At 41.0% G+C, this 20,444-nt stretch overlaps 2 protein-coding genes across 5 annotated transcripts in view; both read left to right on the forward strand.

The window, feature by feature from the left end:
• tmem131l (transmembrane 131 like) overlaps nt 1-15,373 on the forward strand; it is an 89,536-nt gene extending 74,163 nt beyond the window's left edge. For 2 of the 4 annotated variants that reach the window (XM_008405779.2, XM_017305893.1), the window contains 8 exons: nt 8,500-8,657; nt 8,724-8,933; nt 9,049-9,121; nt 10,298-10,395; nt 10,506-10,635; nt 11,415-11,467; nt 11,598-11,731; nt 14,852-15,373. In XM_008405779.2, the coding sequence (XP_008404001.1) occupies nt 8,500-8,657; nt 8,724-8,933; nt 9,049-9,121; nt 10,298-10,395; nt 10,506-10,635; nt 11,415-11,467; nt 11,598-11,731; nt 14,852-15,154 (1,159 nt within the window). In that variant the 3' untranslated portion in view covers nt 15,155-15,373. The remainder of the gene's footprint in view (nt 1-8,499; nt 8,658-8,723; nt 8,934-9,048; nt 9,122-10,297; nt 10,396-10,505; nt 10,636-11,414; nt 11,468-11,597; nt 11,732-14,851) is intronic. The other 2 variants (XM_017305888.1, XM_017305886.1) reach the window with 2 other exon arrangements.
• A 1,778-nt stretch (nt 15,374-17,151) lies between these two features.
• On the forward strand, nt 17,152-19,247 carry percc1 (proline and glutamate rich with coiled coil 1). Its single transcript, XM_008405803.2, has 2 exons — nt 17,152-17,975; nt 18,054-19,247. The coding sequence occupies exon 2, from the start codon at nt 18,066-18,068 to the stop codon at nt 18,861-18,863; it is 798 nt and encodes a 265-aa protein (XP_008404025.1). The 5' UTR covers nt 17,152-17,975; nt 18,054-18,065; the 3' UTR covers nt 18,864-19,247.
• Nucleotides 19,248-20,444: the final 1,197 nt, after the last annotated feature.

Consider the following 20,444-nt stretch of genomic DNA (forward strand, 5'->3'; position numbering starts at 1 on the left):
CTGAAACTTTTGTTTTTCCACTGAAAGCTCTGGTTTGCACAATAAATGCCATGTGGGTGAAATTTTATGGATGATACTCTGATGTCCCATTCTCCTGAAGGCAGCACAGAGCTGCACCACCAGAAACTGACAGAAACACTGAAGAGAAGAAGAGTTATGATTAATCTAGTTACAGTTCTATCCATGTTTTAATGTTGCAGAGCTCAGTCGTTTGCAAATATGTAGCATCTGTGCAAACAGTATACTATATTTCTAACTAAAAAATGGATCATGACCAACAAGGTCAATGGACTAGTTCTCAGAAGTCTAGATACGACTCAGGAAGGAGTAGACAGACTAGAAGTTGCAAATGTGAGTGCCTTGTATTCACAGTGATTAATTATTTACATTACAATAAGGAAAAAAAAGAAACATTCAAATGGCCATATTAAAATAAAAGGAAATACACAAAGAATTAAATATTAAATCAAAAGAAAACAAATCAGCTCCACAGTTCCAGCAACAAGCCACACTATTCAGTTCATACACCCCCCCGACCCCCCCTGAACTGGGGCGGTTCAACAGGATCAGGCGAGTTGTTTAGACGGCTTGCTGCAGTTCATATACTGACAAAAGTCAGATCAGAGTGGGAACAGTTTTGTTCATGGGCTGCAGGAAGTCTCTCACCAGCCTGGTGGAGAGACCAAATCTTAACACACCACAGGTGAAATCCTTTTAGGCTCTTGAACCTGACTCTTCAGCTCGCCATCGAACCTGGCCTGTACAATAAAGCAGGACCAGTCTCAAATATAATCAAAACATTCCAGTGTGCACACAAAAAAAATACGATCGGCACTCATTGCAATATGAATAATCCTAATGATCGTTTTACTAATCAATGCATTCCCAAATACATTTCTAAATAAATCTTATTCATAAAAAGTCAATAATTATGCTCCACAAACAATATAAAAAACATCAAGCTAGGCAAATACTTTAATAAATATTTAAGGCATCTCATTGTTCTCCAATTTGTTTGTTCAGAGTCGCAATATAGCATCTGGATTGATAATGCTAAGTCTTCATAAAATGACTTACCAATTCCGCAGTTCATACGGCATACAATCGGTTTTGTTTCCCTTATCCCTCAGCTCACAACCGGAGACTCCTAAAGTTGGTACAATTTTATCAGCATCATACAAGATTAAAGAAAAACAGAATGTTACACTCAACCGACCTGCAGCTCTGCTCTCCCAAACYYGTTCTAATCCTCCATGCTTTTCACTCCAGCTAATATACCCAGCAAATTAGCTRCGGTGGTACATGTGACTCAGACGCTCAGCAATGATTGGCTGCTTAGTAAATCTCGCGAGAATTGCAGTTATATAATCAAACTATCGCGAGATTTTGGGGGGCAATAGTAGCGAACCAGAAAATGGAACTCAACATTTCACTTGGGTTACAAATAGATCAAAGTTTAAACTGGCTTGTTGTTCATCTTTTATCTGGTCATTTTGTAGAATATTTAACAACTAGAAAATTGCAAAGAATAAGAATATTTTTTCCAGTCTGATAGGCTGCTGTTAGGCCTACCAATTTTAAGTTTAATGTTCATTGCATTTTTGTAGACACTTGTGAAAATAAATTCTATTCCCATTACTTTTTTGTTCTCTGGGAAATTGATGTATAAAAATCTAAACATCTACAATACTGATAGTAATATTAATAATAAAATAATGGTCAGTGCAAAGTAACCTACAAATTCTTTGGTGGGGGGCGGTGAGGGACCTGSATAAAGGCTAGGGGGGCGTTGGCCCAAAAAAGGTTGAGAAACACTGGTCTAGATATAAGTTGGCTCCTAGATGGACTGGTCCTTTCAAAGTTTTAAAACGGCTGGATTTTGAGGCGGACATGGGTGTTGAGTATGAGGTGTTAGATCAACTTGACCCCAGAGCTAAACCCAAAATTGTTCACTACAAACGTCTCAAGCCGTATAAGTCCCCTGTACCCAGGTCATCTGTGACTGATGCTCCACCATGTACTGGGCCCCCCACTCTAACCGCCCTCTCAGGTTCTAGGCCTTGGACATTTGAGTATTGTAGTATGGCAACACCTGACATGGCACATGTTACTCAATCTAGAGGTCAAAGTGAGGGCAATATTCCAGCTGCAGTAGCAGACCCACCAGACAGTGCATTTCCAACTCCAGGGAAACAACAAACTAGGCCCGGGTATCCCATACGTCCTCCAGACAGGTATAGCCATGACTTCTGAAGGGTTATTTTACTTTTTAATTTTTTTCTTCTTCACTGTTAAGCTATGACTTTTGGTTACTCTGATGCCCTGTTCAGAACGGTTTTTGAAGTCGTATTGTTATTTATTTTTTCTCTTCCTTGTTTCCTGTGTTAACATTTCATTCCTGTAAAAGTATAATTCTAGTTTATGAAAATGGCTGTTTTCTTGTACTAAATCACCCCATTTTATTTGCTATGTTTTGAAGCGGGGATGCTTTTGTTGTAAGGGGGAAGTAGTGCAAGCGTGAAAATTGTAGTTATGAGAATGTAAAATGTTTTATTTTGAAAGGCTTCCCGGATGTGGGAGAGGGGCGAACGTTCGGGAACAGCTGAGTGCCGGTCAACTGAGTTCGATGACAGCTGATGGTGCAGCGGAAAAAAATTTAATGTTCGACACTGAGAAAGAGCTCAATTATTTTCTGTGGATTATTCTACAAAGGAGAATCACAGTAGCTGGACACCCACGAGTCTCACACTACGATAAAGTGTTCCTTGGAGACAGTTTCTTGCTGGGCCTATGACACCTCTTCAGGAGGTGAAGCTTATCAGCAGATGATAGGGCTTTTATAGTCAACAAGTGAAATCAAAGAGATCCTCCACTTAATATAGGTAATTGGATCTTCACTGAAAACTGTAGGCATTGGCACTTTTAACTTTCAGATAATGCTTCTGCATGTTGGTGTTCCCGCTAAATCCTGAATATACCCAATTTGGGTTGTCTTGGCCCTTTTCTCGCAGCCTGTGGGGTTTTCCCTGACTGGGAAAGAGAATACAACACGTTGAATGTGACAGGTAGCCAATCAGAAAGTGTGGTGACGGTAAGAACAGAGGGGAATCCCAAACAGCTGACATATGAGCAACTGAGAGTCGGAGATCATATGTGGAAATGTTTATTATTATATGTAAAGGTCCTTATTATATATGTTTATTCAGTTAAAAATGTTAACTATGAAAAAACATTTTCATCTCCAAATCATAGTGCAGCAAATAGAGCGGCTGCTCCCGTCGTCTTTTATCCACCGCCTTTTCTTTTTGTTACGTCTTTTATTTCTTAAAATGACTCCACAAACNCGGTGGTACATGTGACTCAGACGCTCAGCAATGATTGGCTGCTTAGTAAATCTCGCGAGAATTGCAGTTATATAATCAAACTATCGCGAGATTTTGGGGGGCAATAGTAGCGAACCAGAAAATGGAACTCAACATTTCACTTGGGTTACAAATAGATCAAAGTTTAAACTGGCTTGTTGTTCATCTTTTATCTGGTCATTTTGTAGAATATTTAACAACTAGAAAATTGCAAAGAATAAGAATATTTTTTCCAGTCTGATAGGCTGCTGTTAGGCCTACCAATTTTAAGTTTAATGTTCATTGCATTTTTGTAGACACTTGTGAAAATAAATTCTATTCCCATTACTTTTTTGTTCTCTGGGAAATTGATGTATAAAAATCTAAACATCTACAATACTGATAGTAATATTAATAATAAAATAATGGTCAGTGCAAAGTAACCTACAAATTCTTTGGTGGGGGGCGGTGAGGGACCTGSATAAAGGCTAGGGGGGCGTTGGCCCAAAAAAGGTTGAGAAACACTGGTCTAGATATAAGTTGGCTCCTAGATGGACTGGTCCTTTCAAAGTTTTAAAACGGCTGGATTTTGAGGCGGACATGGGTGTTGAGTATGAGGTGTTAGATCAACTTGACCCCAGAGCTAAACCCAAAATTGTTCACTACAAACGTCTCAAGCCGTATAAGTCCCCTGTACCCAGGTCATCTGTGACTGATGCTCCACCATGTACTGGGCCCCCCACTCTAACCGCCCTCTCAGGTTCTAGGCCTTGGACATTTGAGTATTGTAGTATGGCAACACCTGACATGGCACATGTTACTCAATCTAGAGGTCAAAGTGAGGGCAATATTCCAGCTGCAGTAGCAGACCCACCAGACAGTGCATTTCCAACTCCAGGGAAACAACAAACTAGGCCCGGGTATCCCATACGTCCTCCAGACAGGTATAGCCATGACTTCTGAAGGGTTATTTTACTTTTTAATTTTTTTCTTCTTCACTGTTAAGCTATGACTTTTGGTTACTCTGATGCCCTGTTCAGAACGGTTTTTGAAGTCGTATTGTTATTTATTTTTTCTCTTCCTTGTTTCCTGTGTTAACATTTCATTCCTGTAAAAGTATAATTCTAGTTTATGAAAATGGCTGTTTTCTTGTACTAAATCACCCCATTTTATTTGCTATGTTTTGAAGCGGGGATGCTTTTGTTGTAAGGGGGAAGTAGTGCAAGCGTGAAAATTGTAGTTATGAGAATGTAAAATGTTTTATTTTGAAAGGCTTCCCGGATGTGGGAGAGGGGCGAACGTTCGGGAACAGCTGAGTGCCGGTCAACTGAGTTCGATGACAGCTGATGGTGCAGCGGAAAAAAATTTAATGTTCGACACTGAGAAAGAGCTCAATTATTTTCTGTGGATTATTCTACAAAGGAGAATCACAGTAGCTGGACACCCACGAGTCTCACACTACGATAAAGTGTTCCTTGGAGACAGTTTCTTGCTGGGCCTATGACACCTCTTCAGGAGGTGAAGCTTATCAGCAGATGATAGGGCTTTTATAGTCAACAAGTGAAATCAAAGAGATCCTCCACTTAATATAGGTAATTGGATCTTCACTGAAAACTGTAGGCATTGGCACTTTTAACTTTCAGATAATGCTTCTGCATGTTGGTGTTCCCGCTAAATCCTGAATATACCCAATTTGGGTTGTCTTGGCCCTTTTCTCGCAGCCTGTGGGGTTTTCCCTGACTGGGAAAGAGAATACAACACGTTGAATGTGACAGGTAGCCAATCAGAAAGTGTGGTGACGGTAAGAACAGAGGGGAATCCCAAACAGCTGACATATGAGCAACTGAGAGTCGGAGATCATATGTGGAAATGTTTATTATTATATGTAAAGGTCCTTATTATATATGTTTATTCAGTTAAAAATGTTAACTATGAAAAAACATTTTCATCTCCAAATCATAGTGCAGCAAATAGAGCGGCTGCTCCCGTCGTCTTTTATCCACCGCCTTTTCTTTTTGTTACGTCTTTTATTTCTTAAAATGACTCCACAAACTATCACTATTAAGCAATAGTAGAAGCCTACATCGTCATCCGTGTTTGGTTATTCTAAATTCCCGCTATGTTAGGTGTTTTACTGGATTATCCTCTGGAATCGAGATGTTCGTGTGTGGTGTGTTGGTCCTGATTTGGACACATGAACCGATCCAACTTGTACTTTTATCAGCTCTGTGATCACAGAGGTTTGGAGAATCGGCCGACAATTCTAAAATCTTTCTGTCTAAACCAGACTTGAGACTCACAAGCTCTACTCATCTCCTCTCGACCACCACCCAAACGCTCTGACTCTGGTTGCTATGGTAATTTTTACATATCCCTTCAAAATAAGATACAGATGCGACACAAAAACGAACATTTTACTTTGTGAAAATTTTAACTCACGATAATGACTAATGGGAGCCCTGAGCTTGTTTCTCTGCAACAAGACGGTTCCATCTGGGAGTGATGGAAGACAATGACACCCGAGGTGTGTTGCTTGAGCACAGTGTTGGTCTCTACTTGGCGAAGCAGCTTGAAGCTTCATTGCCTCATTAGCAGCAGGTCGCCGCATGTTACGCAGAGCGGGCTTGTAATGTGGGACTCACCTACCGGTCCGGGATAAATCCATTCTCCTGTCTCTTCTCTGGGCCCTTTCCCCTTTGCAAAGAAACTTTCCAAAGACACCTGATCTGTTTCTTACTCATTTTGCTGCTTGTGGGCTCAATGTTGATGCGCAAGTAACCGAGAGAATCCGTTTAAAGGATTTTCAAAATAAAAGATCCTCCAGACTCAAATAATACATAAAACGGAAATATTTAATTATTTGTTGCGTTATTATTATTATTATTATTATTATTATTAACAAACATACTTAAATAATACAATTGTTTATAAATGTAGCTTTGATAGATGTTTGAATATGGTTTCCAGTAACAAAAAAGCGTGTTATGATCGATTAAATGCGCTGATACGTCATTGTGCTGCTAAACACATAACGCTGAGTGGAGTGGTGGACCGCTCCAAGATGGCCGCCCTAAATCTCGTCAGCGACAATATGCGAGAGCGTTCCATGAGGCGTCTATCCTTATATTATGTCTATGTTGGTAACGATAATTCATTTACAAGGTCCATATTAATTTTTGACATGTCATTGTTCACATCCTTATTGTTTATTTTGTATTAATAAACATAGTTATTTTATTTGAAAGGTTACATAAAGGTTTACTTATGTATTTATACTAAGGTAAAAGCTCATTTACACTGCACCTTCAAAATAAGCCAATGCCCCCCTGCTAAACTCCTCTGGAAACGGGGCTGATGTATGGTAGTGGGGATTCTTTGTTTTTCTTTGTTGTCCGCTAATGCTGTATGCTTATTCTGACTTGATCCATTTCATGTATCTCATGTAGATATACACTCCTGATCAAAATCTTAAGACCAGTCAAAAATTGCAAGAATTTGCATTTTGCACTATTGGATCTTAAGAAGGTTCTAAGTAGAGGTTCACAATGTTAAAAGAAGAAATCAGCGTAAGAGACGAGAACTTTTGAATTTTCTGAAAACTGCATTTACCCTCAAACATGTTTTTTTCAGCTGATCAAAAGTTTAAGACCATAGTCTTTAAAAGCCAAAAGCTGTGCAAAAATCTGGATTCCATGTCATTTTCTGTCAAGACCTCCTGATGGCAAAAGCAAAAAAGCTCACTGACTTTGAACGTGGTAGGATTGTTGAGCTGCATAAGCAAGGCCTCTCACAACGTGCCATCGCTGCTGAGGTTGGATGCAGTAAGAAAGTCATTTTGCATTTTTTTAATGATCTTGAGGGTTATGGAGCAAAAAAGTCAAGTGGTAGACCCAAAAAATGTCACCAACTCTGAGCCGCAGGATCCGATTGGCTGTCCGTCAAGACACGGGACGATCCTCTACCCAAATTAAGGCCATTACTGGTGCTGACTRCAGCCCAATAACCATCAGATGGCATCTGCGAGAGAAGGGCTTCAGAAACAAAAAACGTCTTCAAAGRCCACGTCTTCTTCAACACCACAAAATTGCCCGTTTGGACTTTGCAAGGGTGCACCAAACATGGGACATTGAAAGGTGGAACAAAGTTGTCTTCTCTGATGAGAGAAATTTTTACCTTGATGGTCCTGATGGCTTCCGACTTTACTGGCATGACAAGGCGATCCCACCTGAGATGTTTTCTACACGGCACAGTGGTGCCATCATGATTTGGGGTGCGTTTTTCTTCAATGGAACAATGGAGCTTCAGGTTGTGCAGGGGTGTCAAACAGCAGCTGGCTATGCAGCGGGCATCCCTCATGATTGAGGGCCCTCGTCTGTGTGGTAATGATTGGGTTTTTCAACAGGACAATGCCTGCTTGACAAAGGAGTTCTTCCAAGAGAATAACATCACTCTTTTGGACCATCCTGCATGTTCCCCAGATCTAAACCCAATTGAGAACATTTGGGGATRGWTGGCAAGGGAAATTTACAAAAATGGACATCAGTTCCAGACAGTGGATGCCCTTCGTGAAGCCATCTTCCACACTTGGAGCAACGTTCCCACAAGGCTCCTGGACACACTGGCATCAAGCCTAAACGATTGTTTGAAGTCATCAACAAGAACGGTGGAGCTACTCATTACCGAGTCTTTTTTTTTGTTTTGACACTTTGATTTCTGTTTTGTTGGGTTTTCGGGGGGTTTTTGAGCTATGGTCTTAAACTTTTGATCAGCTGAAAAAATCATGTTTGAGTGTAAATGCAGTTTTCAATTAATTCCCCACTCAGACGTTTTTGTCTGTTACGCTGATTTCTTCTTTTAACATTGTGAAGCTCTACTTAGAACCTTCTTAAGATCCAATAGTGCAAAATAGAAATTCTTGCAGTTTAACTGGTCTTAAGATTTTGATCAGGAGTGTATGCGTGTATAATTGGGTGTGTTCTAACCCAATTATGTTTGTATGTTAATGGTACATTGTTAACTATGTAACTACTGCACTGCCTTTACACTGTACCTCATGTTAAAGCATAAATAAATTTTGGAAAAAAAGAAAAGAAAAAGAAGTCTTGTAAAAACCAAACCTTAAAATAACCCTGTTTTGTTTTTGTTCTTTTCACTGTAGTCCTCCTGAGCACAATGTTATAACCGTACCAGAAAGGGAGAAGGAACCTGATTGGAAAACGAGGGATCACAATATGAGCGAAAACCGTACCAGGAACCGTGGCTGCAGCGGCTTAAAGTCAGAAGTGCTGAAACCAGAAAACCCACTCAAACAGAACAGTGCGTATTCATGAGATGCTCTGGACTGCAAAATAAGAACACCACTTACTGTTCTGTTTCTGACAGGTGTGTGTCCAAGTCGGAGTCGCAGAAGGTGTGGAGCCATAGAGCGCCGTGCAGGGGGGTTGTCGGAGTCTGGGTCAGACTCTGGCAGTTCATCGGGAAGTGTGAGAGCCAGCAGGGGGAGCTGGGGCAGCTGGAGCAGTGCAAGCAGCATGGAGGGAGACAAGGACCACGGTGCTCGAACACACGCCTGCACTACCTCGTATAGAAAAAGTAAATACACAAGTATTTATAACTTCTTTCTTAGTGTGGCTATCTCTGTTAGAAGCAATAATAAAAACCTCAAAAGCCAAGGATTTTAATATAGTAATGTCATTTTTCTTGTCAGCAGATTTGCTGCAGAACTATCCTACAGAAACAGACTGCTACCAGAGCATGAATAACAACTACAAGGCCTCAAGGTATTTCATCAAGAAAACACATTTCAGTAGAAACACTGCCTGCTGGAAACGGAGGTTACAAAGAGGCAACAGGAGTGTGTTAAATTATAAGTCTTAAATTTGTAATTGGTATTATTGGATGGCAGGGAGGCATTTATCACTGGATGAAGCATGGCTCACTGCTTTCAGCAAATGTCAATCTGAGGTCAAAAATGACAAAACTGAACATCTGCGGTAGGGAACGTTGAAAGATTTAGGAACATTCTGCATTCAAGCTGAGTTGAATGTGCGTCAGATACGACTGCATTAAAACAAGTCAGTAGCTGCGTTTCCATCACCAATACGTACAAATCTGTATTAACATACTGCTAATGTTCAAAATACATAACACTATCTCTGTGTTTCCATTAAATGAGAAATGAAATTAAAATCACATGGGAATCAGTTTGTTCATGCAATAAATCATTAAAAAAACACACCATGATCCTCCAACTACTTCCTGTTATCTTCTTTGTGGTTTGCGCCAGTGGCAACATCCAGTTGTTGTTCATGTGATTCATGTGATGCAAAAAAGTGTTTTTGTGTAATAAACCAATTTCAATACGGCTGAATAACCACCTCATTCTAGTGACAAAGTTTTTTTTTATTAAAACCCAGAGCTTTTTTTAAATATGTGTGTTTTTATTAAGCAAATTTTATTTCAAAAAGTCAAATTGCACTGTTATATGGTTAATGGAAACGGAACTAGTGTCTAGAGGAATGATAATTCCTTAAGCCTTAAATTAGTTCCTTTTTGCATTTTTGGCACATCTTTTAGCTGTATCTATTTGTTCCATGATTTGTCTCTGGTTGAGAAATTTGAGTTTTGCACTGTGACAAAAATCTGTTTTTTTCTTTTGCATAAGGAGGAGGCCAAGTTATGTCAGACTTTCTTTTAATTTTATTTTTCCCTCCCTATTTCTGTTAAGATTGTTTCCTTTCTAAGAGAAATTAAATGGAACCTGTGTTTTTATTCGTTTTTTGTTTTACAACTTTAAACATGTGAAGCGTATATTTGGATTTCTAAATACAGTACAGCGGAGCTAAATAAATACCATAAACATTTAATGGAGGACAATTTCAAACTGCCTAACAACAAATAAGATGCCATTTAATTATCTGCTCTCATTAAACAACTTCTTTTTTTTCCACAAACAGCTTGTACAACAAAGAGATGTGCCAAACCTCAGACCCTGCTCCCTCAAGCTTTGTCCCAAGTTTTGCTGATGTGGCTGCAAGAATGGACAGGAATATAGGTAAAAACAGAACCACTAAGTGGACACTTTGGCTTCTAATAACTGGGATTGAAACACGTGAGACATTTTCTTTAATCACTGATGGAAGTTTTTATGTCGTCCTTGGTCAGCAGCTGGTCATTATGTGCCTGAAGATACATGGTCAGCTCCATCCATCCCTCTAACCAATGAGTTCAGATACAACACAACCGAAGCTCTGCCCTACATGACTCAGCCAGTAGTCACCGCATCGTACAACGGGTAGGAGAAGGAGAACATCAGGGCTGCTTTAATCTTCTTTTATCTACTTTTATCTTCTTTTATCCTTAAATAATGTAGTAGTACAGCACCTTGACACAGCACAGAACTTAAAAGCATTCATACTCATTAGACTCTTTCACATTTTGCTATATCAGAGCTGTAAAAGCCAACATATTGTTTTGGAAGCAGGTGTGTGTTTAAGCTTTATTTATCTTTGAAGAAAAAAAATAATTTTGACCTCACTATTTTTCTGTTTCAAAGAAAATATTTGTTTCAATACTCCTTTTTTTAAACTATTAATTTACAACCATATTTATTTGAAGGGCAGCTTTGTTTATAGAGAGACTTGATGCATTTTATTTATGGTCTTGCTTGTGTGTGATTTTTATTTCCTTTTTATGTATTGTTTTTGGTTGTTGGGTTTATTTTGGATATTTAAAATGTCTTACATTTCCAGTGTGGAGTGTTCAGCACAAAATTAAAGTTTATTAGTTATTGAGAAAGAGAACTTGCATTATCAATAAGCAAGTAAATTTTTATTTTCTTTAAAATGATCTGTAAACAACATTATCATTTACCATGATCATTTTTGGGACAATTCATCATACAGCAAAATGTGTTATTGTGACAGGCATATTAATGGATGAGTTGAGCAAGTTTTTAGTTAGTGATGTAAAAAGTTTGGTTATGTTTTCTGAATAATGTACTTTGTGTATTAACACAGTGATTGCAGTTTTATGTAAATATTAAAACGGCTTCAATGTCTGCTTATTTTGCAGCTTCACTTGGAGCAGTGCCAACAGTCATTACAACAGTCCCTGCAGCTACACTGGTATCAGCTCCCAATATCTGAATTCCTGTCATTCATTCCCCCCGTTTAACTTCCTTTAGTGTTTTCAAACTACTTGGATATGTTTTTTATGGGTTTTATCTTCAGCATTTTTATTTGAAACATTTTCCAGGTAATGGACCTTTTCAGAGTGGTTTCCCCAGTCAGGGAGGGCAGAACGTCAATGGCAGTCAGAGCAGCTGGAGTAATGAGCAGCCTCAGGAATCTCCTTCCACCTGGAACTCAGCAGCATGTGTGGGCAGCAAGGTGACATCTTGTATTACTTAACTGTACATTTGTGTCTGCTGAAGCTAAAAATAAATATTCCCTGCAAATTAAATTGTGATGCTGCAAATACCATTGAGACCAAAGAATCACACACTTTCACAATTGGACAAGTTAATAATACTGTACAATAAATCAGATTTCCATTTTGACTCAAACAATTAAAGCTGTGCTAATCAGTTGTCCATATATCAGATTCAGAAAGTTTTCCCAGCTCTGATCAGTCATCAGAAAGTGAAGATCTTAAAAAATAGGTATCAAGTCAAATGTGTTACATAATCTTAGCAAACAAAGATGGCACATTTATTTGTCCAGATTCTGTTTTGCATTTATGGTCTTGCTTTGTTCTCTTAATGCAGTAAAAGCAAGATGTTTTCAATCTGGATGGGTAATCTTGCTAAATAATAAGAATGATGACTTCAAAATTGACCAAGATATGTATGGGGTTTTTTTTCTTTCTATCTATATTTATGTTGTCCTGACAGTAATAAAAACCTCTGCATTAGTTTTGAAATGAGGAGCACTCTGCTTCTTCCTGTGCATGAAAACATTTCTCTTAATCATTTTGACAAAGCAGAGTCACCATCTTAAAGGAAGCAGTTCAGCTGTTTCATGATACAAATATAAACTTTAAATCTATAGAGAAGCTTTGATTTTAGTTTTTAAAGTGGGCACAAAGGATTTAAACTCAGACGTTTGGTAAAGTCTGGAATTTTTGCATAAAAAATGTGCAGAAAACCAGGGAAAATATTTATTTATTTTAATAGTTCTAACGCTATCCATCCATCCATTTTCTTCCGCTTATCCGGGGTCGGGTCGCGGGGGCAGCAGCTTCAGAAGGGAGGCCCAGACTTCCCTCTCCCCAGCCACTTCTTCCAGCTCTTCCGGTTGAATCCCAAGGCGTTCCCAGGCCACCCGAGAGACATAGTCCCTCCAGCGTGTCCTGGGTCTTCCCCGGGGCCTCCTCCCGGTGGGACGTGCCCGGAACACCTCACCAGGGAGGCGTCCAGGAGGCATCCTGACCAGATGCCCGAGCCTCAACTGGCTCCTCTCGTCGACGTGGAGGAGCAGCGGCTCTACTGAGTCCCTCCCGGATGACCGAGCTTCTCTCTCTAAGGGAGAACCCAGCCTCCCTGCGGAGGAAACCCATTTCGGCCGCTTGTATACGTGATCTCGTTCTTTCGTTCATGACCCAAAGCTCATGACCATAGATGAGGGTGGGAATGTAGATCGACCAGTAAATCGAGAGCTTTGCTTTTTGACTCAGCTCTCTCTTTACCACAACGGACCGGTACAGCGCCCGCTTCACGGCAGACGCTGCAACAATCCGCCTGTCGATCTCCCGCTCCCTTCTTCCCTCATTCGTGAACATGAGGAAACGTCTGGCGGACATGAGGGAACATTCCCTCATTCTCCTCCACTTGAGGCAGAACGACCCCCCTGACCCGGAGAAGGCACTCTACCCTTTTCCGGCTCAAGACCATGGCCTCGGATTTGGAGGCACCGAGCCTCATCCCGGCTGCTTCACACTCGGCCACGAACCGCAATGCAACCCCCGTGAAAAACGAAGATCACTGTATCATCTAAATTTTTCTAGATAGACTTTTTTATTTTACTACATTGGGGTTCACCCCGGTGGATGAGAGGGTAGCCTCCCTCCGACTACGGGTGGGGGAACGGGTTCTGACTGTTGTCTGTGTTTACGGGCCGAACAGCAGTTCAGATTACCCACCATTCTTGGAGTCCTTAGAGAGGGGGTACTGGAGAGTGCCCCTCCTGGGGACTCCCTTGTTTTACTGGGGGACTTCAACGCTCACGTGGGCAATGACAGTGAGACCTGAAGGGGGGGTTGGGAGGAATCGCCCCCCCAATCTGAACTCGAGTGGTGTTCTGTTGTTGGACTTCTGTGCTCGTCACGGATTGTCCATCACGAACACCATGTTCAAGCATAAGGGTGTCCATATGTGCACTTGGCACCAGGACATCCTAGGCCGCAGTTTGATGATTGATTTTGTCATCGTTTCATCGGATCTGCGGCTGTATGTCTTGGACACTCGGGTGAAGAGAGGTGCGGGGCTGTCCACTGACCACTACCTGGTGGTGAGTTGGCTCCGGTGGTGGGGGAGGAAGCCGGTCAGACCTGGCAGGCCCAAACGTGTAGTGAGGGTCTGCTGGGAACGTCTGGCGGAGTCCCCTGTGAGACGGAGCTTCAACTCCCATCTCCGGCAGAACTTCGAACACGTTCCGAGGGAGGTGGGGGACTTTGAGTCTGAGTGGACCATGTTCCATACCTCCATTGCCGAGGCGGCTTATCGGAGCTGCGGCCTCAAGGTTGTTGGTGCCTGTCGCGGCGGCAACYCTCGAACCTGTTGGTGGACACCTTCGGTGAGGGATGCTGTAAAGCTGAAGAAGGAGTCCTACCGGGACCTTTTGGCCTGTGGACTCCAGATGCAGCTGATTTGTACCGGCGGGCGTAGCGGCATGCTGCTCGGGTAGTCGCTGAGGCAAAAACTCGGGTGTGGGAGGAGATTGGAGAGGCCATGGAGAAAGACTTCCGTATGGCTTCGAGGTGATTCTGGTCCAAGGTTATCTTTTAGAATGTTTTCTTGCAATGATTTCAAAACAATATCATTTATGCCAATAACTTCTGGAACAATTTATCATCCAGCAACATTTATTGTGACAGGTCTAAATTCACACCACAATATCTTTTCTTCTGTAAACAAATATTTTAGAATAAAGATACAATGGCCATTGTAGATAGGAAAAGAAGGAACACATTTCTGGCAAAAAAAATCTCAGAAAATTTCTAGAAAAAAGTTTGAACTTTCTGGGCTTAAAAAGTTGAAAGTTTGCTTGGAAAAACTCAAATTTTCAACAAAATTTGAGATTAATCTCAGAAGTTTCTAAGAATAAACACAGACATTTCTGAGGTTAATCTCAAATTTTCAGTTTGTTTTTGTGGAAATTTACTTTTCTTTTTTTGGTCCATCTACAATGGCCCTATTATGCCATTGTATAATGGAGAATGGAGAACACATTGAGGGATTAGCTTTAAGCAAAACCAAAAGTCTAACGTCTTTCCTTTTCTCTCCTTCACAGCCATATTTCTCAGGGACCCGCAGCCTCTCTCCCATGTCCGGTCTGTTTGGCTCCATCTGGACCCCGCAGACCCACTTCCCACCCGAGCGATCAGTCCCAGTGTCCCCCATGTCTCCCATCACCCCTGTCGCCCCTCCACACTCTCCATTCACCCGGGAGCCGGAGGGAACCTACCGACCCATCCAGTACTCCAGCTTCAACCCGTTCGGGCCGCACATGAACCTGGACATATGGAACTCTTCATCTAATCGCAGCTCCAACTCCCAGCTCTCCAACGACTCCGGCTACTGTGGAGATGTCTGAATCCAAAAACCAGAACAGCAGACCTTAATACTAATATAAAAGAAAGAAAATAAAAATGAATGTTCTTTTATCAAGAGGGGAAAATGTGAATATTACTTTTCTTTTATTTTCCAATTTTCAGATGTTAAATGTTGTGAGAGGTGAAGCATTTGTTGTATATTTTTCTAGATGTTTTGCAGTTTTGATCATAGAAAATAAAAGCAAGGTTTTGTACTTGAACAATGGTCTTTATTTCAATTACCCCATATCTACTCTCCAACAACATGTACAGGCTGCCACAGAAAAGAACACTTCATTTCTGACGCTTTCCTTGGGCCAGGTTTCAGCTAAAACATAGAACAAACTCAGGGTTTGTTCAAACAATCCTGCTGCCAAGCAGGCATGGTTCACAGAGTACGTTGCAGTATTAAGTTGACTCCGGATAGCTGATACACAGCTTTCTGAAATGGGAAAACCCAGGATATGCACAGAACTTACTCAGAATTTTCACTTATCCTGCTTTCTGAAATAGGGCACTGGACATGACTTCAGAATTGAACCCAAAAAAACAAAATGGAACGGGATGCATAGAACTTGTACAGTGTGTGCACTTTTACAGAGAGGAGTCAAGAAATTAAATCTAAAAGGAAGACGGTTTGCAGAGATGGATAGGAACTAGTAACATCAAGTCCAGGCGTAACATTCTGAAGGACTGGGAGACATGGCCCCTCCAACTTTGGCCTGACCGTTTTTAGTGTATCCTTTTTTTGCGTGTCTGCATCTATGTGCTCGGCAGCAGCTGTGCCCCGTGTTCAAAGCAGCTAGTGCACGTAAGTAAAAAGTTTTAATTTAAAAAATATATAATAGTGGGGAGTAGGTTAATTATGCCACTACTTTGACAACCTTGACATCAGTGACATGCAGTCAGGGGAGGCAGGCATAATGGAAGAATAATATATAAGATAATTTATATTGCTATTTTCAATCTGTGGTTTGTACTAATAAACAATTTTTAATTTAGCTTAACTAATTTTGATTATTTTTTTTCTTAAAAATTGCTGAATTTTCGCAGTTTCCCACCAAAATGCTCAGAAGTGAAGCTGGTGAAGCAGCAGTGAGCTGAGCCTCACCTTGGATTGCACAACCTCTCACTAACTGCTGGCTGCCTTTCTATGGGAGCATGCTCCTCCTGTCTGTATGTCGCCAATAAAATGGTTAAAAACATTTAATATACCGATTTTCCATAATTTACCTTATGTATACAATGATCACCAACTGTGTAATGTGTTTCGTTTGCTGAGGAGCGATCATAAGATGATTAAATAAATATCCAGTCTGCCACGACAACTTCAGAGAGAACCTGGTGGCTGTTTTATTTTCTTTTTATTTCTACAGCTTAAGTGTTTCATTAGTTGAAAAATTACATATTTTCTGTAGTATATCTTCCTTTGTGCTAGATATTAAAGTTTATAGCTGTGAGAGTTGTGACTAGCTATAAAGTCAAGAGCCATATTTCATACAAAGAAATATGGCTCATGACTCTTGCATATTAATGTATATAAATAAAAAAGACATACAACATGGAATGGATTGGTTAATCAACATTTGTCTTGAAATATATTTCTTTCTTGTAAGCATGAAGTAAAACCCAAATCTTGACAGTTTTTTGAGTGTGTGTTTAGGTGCTTGTGTGCCTAAAAAGGTGTGCAATTCTTTGTTAGGCTCTCAAGTGCTGACATATTGCAGCTATTGATCTTTAGTCCTAAAATCAACACAGAAGCCTGGATACTGCTGACAGGCACGACCAGAGGAGTCTGGATATCCTGATAACATGCACACACACACACACACACACACCATCCTCATATGCACAATGTTACACAGGTCTGGAAATATCTATCAAACCATCTCTACAGGATTTAATCAGCAGAGTAGTCAAGTTCTTCAGAATCCTGCTAATGGACCTAAAAAAATTTGTTCAGTTTCATTGAAGCAGACACACATCTGCAGTCTATCACACCAAACCCTGTTAAACTATACTGAAGTTTGTGATTGACATGACAAAAAGTGTGAAAAGCTTAAAAGCTGAAACTACTTTAGCAAAAATCATTAGATGTTCCAGCTCTTTTAGGAATTTGTCCACATTGTCCTTTCGCTGCTTTATTTGATGACTCAGCATAAGACCACAAATGGCAACTAATTACTGCTTCACTGCAAGGCCAAGTTTCTCTGCAGGTTGTTTCTGACTTGAAGCTTAATTTTTAGAATTATATGCAGTCTTATAATCCTTATATACTTCCAGTAAGGCCAGAAAAGTTTAGAAACACATGAAAGAAATGGAGTTTGCACATAAAAAGTATTGGTGGAATGTCATGTTTCTGGAAGTCTGAATCTGAGCAGACTGTGCAGTGTCACAGTGTCCAGGGCAAACGAGGCTCTGAGTGAACACAGTGACCACCCCCGGCCTCCTCTCGACCCCTTTAAAAATCAACACAGTGGGTGATTGGATTTCACGCTCTTTTATCTTTTAACTAGCCTGATAACAGGAACGGAAAAAGCAATGATGAGCTTGTGTACACGTGTGTAAAAACTCTCCATGGTCACTTAGCAGAGCCCCCATTAGGCTTGGATGTCCTCCCTGGTTGCCCAGTGATAGAGTAAACAGAGCGAGTCTGACCGATCCGGCACGCAAATATTTGTTTTAGGAAGGTGATCTGGTCAGATAGAAGACACATGTCAGCTGCGGTATAAAAACAGAGGCCACTGTCACTCAGCAGCTCTCACGCAGGACCCGGACCCTCTCCTCCAGGACACTCTGCACGCAATCAAATCCAGCTCCAAGGTAGGAAAACTTTTACACCCATTGCAGTGTTTTATGCCTCCTATATCCTTATACTTTTTCTTTTCTTACTATTTCAAGTCTGGAGGTGACATGGCCACAGGAGTTATCAGGAACTTCCACATTCAGGTCCCGGCTCCTGCCTACTTCCACACTTTCTTGCACTCTCCATACAAGAAGGATGAGGGTTGTCAGATGAGGAAGAAGCCACAGGAACGAGAAGATGAAGAAGATCAAGACGAAGAGGAGGAGGAGGAAGAAGAAGAAGAAGAAGAAGAATGCTTGGATCAGTTCATTGTGAATCCTGCTCAGAATGTTCTGGATGTGACCAGTCAGTTGTTGAGGTTCGCTGACCTCATCAGTCATGACGTCCAGCGGTATTTCGGCCGTTCCTCTGCGGATCAAGAAACTTGTGACATCTATGATGACTCTGTCTCCGTGGTGAGTAGTGGCCGGCTGCGTTACTATGACGACCTGCTGAGGATCGCAGGTGTGGGGACTCCAGAGGAGCAGGTGAATGGTGTGGTGGCTCCAGATAACAACCCAAGATGCAGCGGTTTAGGGCCCCTGGCTGACCTGTTCAACCACAGAGGCCTGGGTCGACTCAGGGTCCAGCCAATGATCAACAGGCACCTCCCACTAAGTTTCTGGACTGAGCCAGTCCCTCTTTGCCCTCTGGTTGGCTTCAGCAGCACACCTAACATCACACACACTAGCAGCAGCTCACCTGGACAGACCAGCGACAGACACACACATTACAACCCGCTGATGCAGCACGGCATGACCGGCACGGAGCCAGACTTCAGTGACCTGCTGGCCTACTGGGACCCACACCCAGAGTTGACTCACACACTGATGGACGACACACACGTAGAATTAAACACACAGTAGCTGCCTGAAACCCACATGGGTTCCAGCCTCTGCAGCTGTTCAACAAACAGAAATGAACAGGAGCAAAGCAGGTTGTTTTCTTCTCTTTGTAGTCCTGTACTCTGACAAGGAAACACTTCAAGAATGTTTAGGTTGGTTGCCATAGAAACCATGCTTTAATTTTGAAGGAAAAGTTTCTTTTTCTGATTATTTCAAAAACTGATTCGCCTTCGGAGCACATTTCATACGCCAGACATTTCATTATGGATGCAAAGATATGAAAATGAGTCCTCCATATTGAAATTAATTTTATACCTTTCATTTTCAGCTAAGGTTCTTTCAGAATAGAATAGAAGATACTTTATTGATCCCAAGGGGAAATTGTTTATTTATTGACAAGGTACTCCATCTAAGGTATTAAATATTAATAATATAAATATAACCATAATGTTATAATATTATAGATCAGTGTTTCTCTACCCTGGTCCTCAGCCTCCTGCTCTGCATGTTTTAGATGAGCCTCTATTCCAGAACAGCTGATTCAAATGACTGCATGACCATCAAGTGCTGCAGAAACCTGTTAATCACCCAGAGATACAATTCAGATGGCAGAAGGGAAACATCTAAAACATGCAGGACAGGGGAGGGGGGGGAGGACCAGGGTTGAGAAACACTGTTATAGATTTTAGCTTATAAAATATACATACCTAAGAGTGATGAGACAATTCAATATGACTGAATGTAAATGAATAAATAACAAGCATGCACATGGAAACATGTTAATCTATAAATAATCTAGAAATGAGTGCAGAGTAATTTAGATTTAAGTAGCTCAGAGTTGGACATTGTAAAGTCTAATGGCTAAAGGCAGAAATGATTTTCTGTGTTGCTCTGTGGTTCTCTTAGGTAAAATGAGTCTGACTGAAGGTGCTCCTGTATCCGGCCAGCATGGATTAGACTCATTGTCCAAGATGACCTGCATCTAATATACTAATATAAATGATAGCTCAAATAAACTGTGTATCCTTACATTTCATGCAACAAACCAGCATTGGTAAGCATTCGGGAGAATTGGTTTTAAGCTTCAGCTCTTCACCTTTAGAGCACAGCAGTGTTGTAGTGGTGCTAGATCAACAGTGCGGGTGCCGTATTTGCACCAGCGATAAGTGTTCTGGTGAAGCAGTTGAACTGCTGAACACCTGCTGGTTTATCCGTTAAAGGGTTACATGAGCTCAAATGGATAGACGTTCATTAAGCCTCTTTCTTATACAGAACAGTACAAAAGTCTTGACTTCTGCTGCACCTCCATTGGAGACTCTTTTACTCAATCATAGTGATCCTGATCACTTTTTCTTTACGGTTTCTACATTTTTTTCTGTTTTCCTTTGGACCTTGACTACTTGTTCACTTGTTTTTATTCCATTTCTAGAAATTTTGAGTCCATCCACACTCTGAGGTGGCTTTGTTGGTCGTTAATTTCAGCCTCTACATGTGCAAAACTGAGAGAGACATAAATCAACAAAAACCTTGAAATCCACATTAGTTCTGTGAATACTTTTGAAAAGTAATATGTGTATTGTATAGACACAGTATTCATACTGT

Source organism: Poecilia reticulata, linkage group LG1, assembly GCF_000633615.1.
Source record: "Poecilia reticulata strain Guanapo linkage group LG1, Guppy_female_1.0+MT, whole genome shotgun sequence".
Lineage (NCBI taxonomy): Eukaryota > Metazoa > Chordata > Actinopteri > Cyprinodontiformes > Poeciliidae > Poecilia > Poecilia reticulata.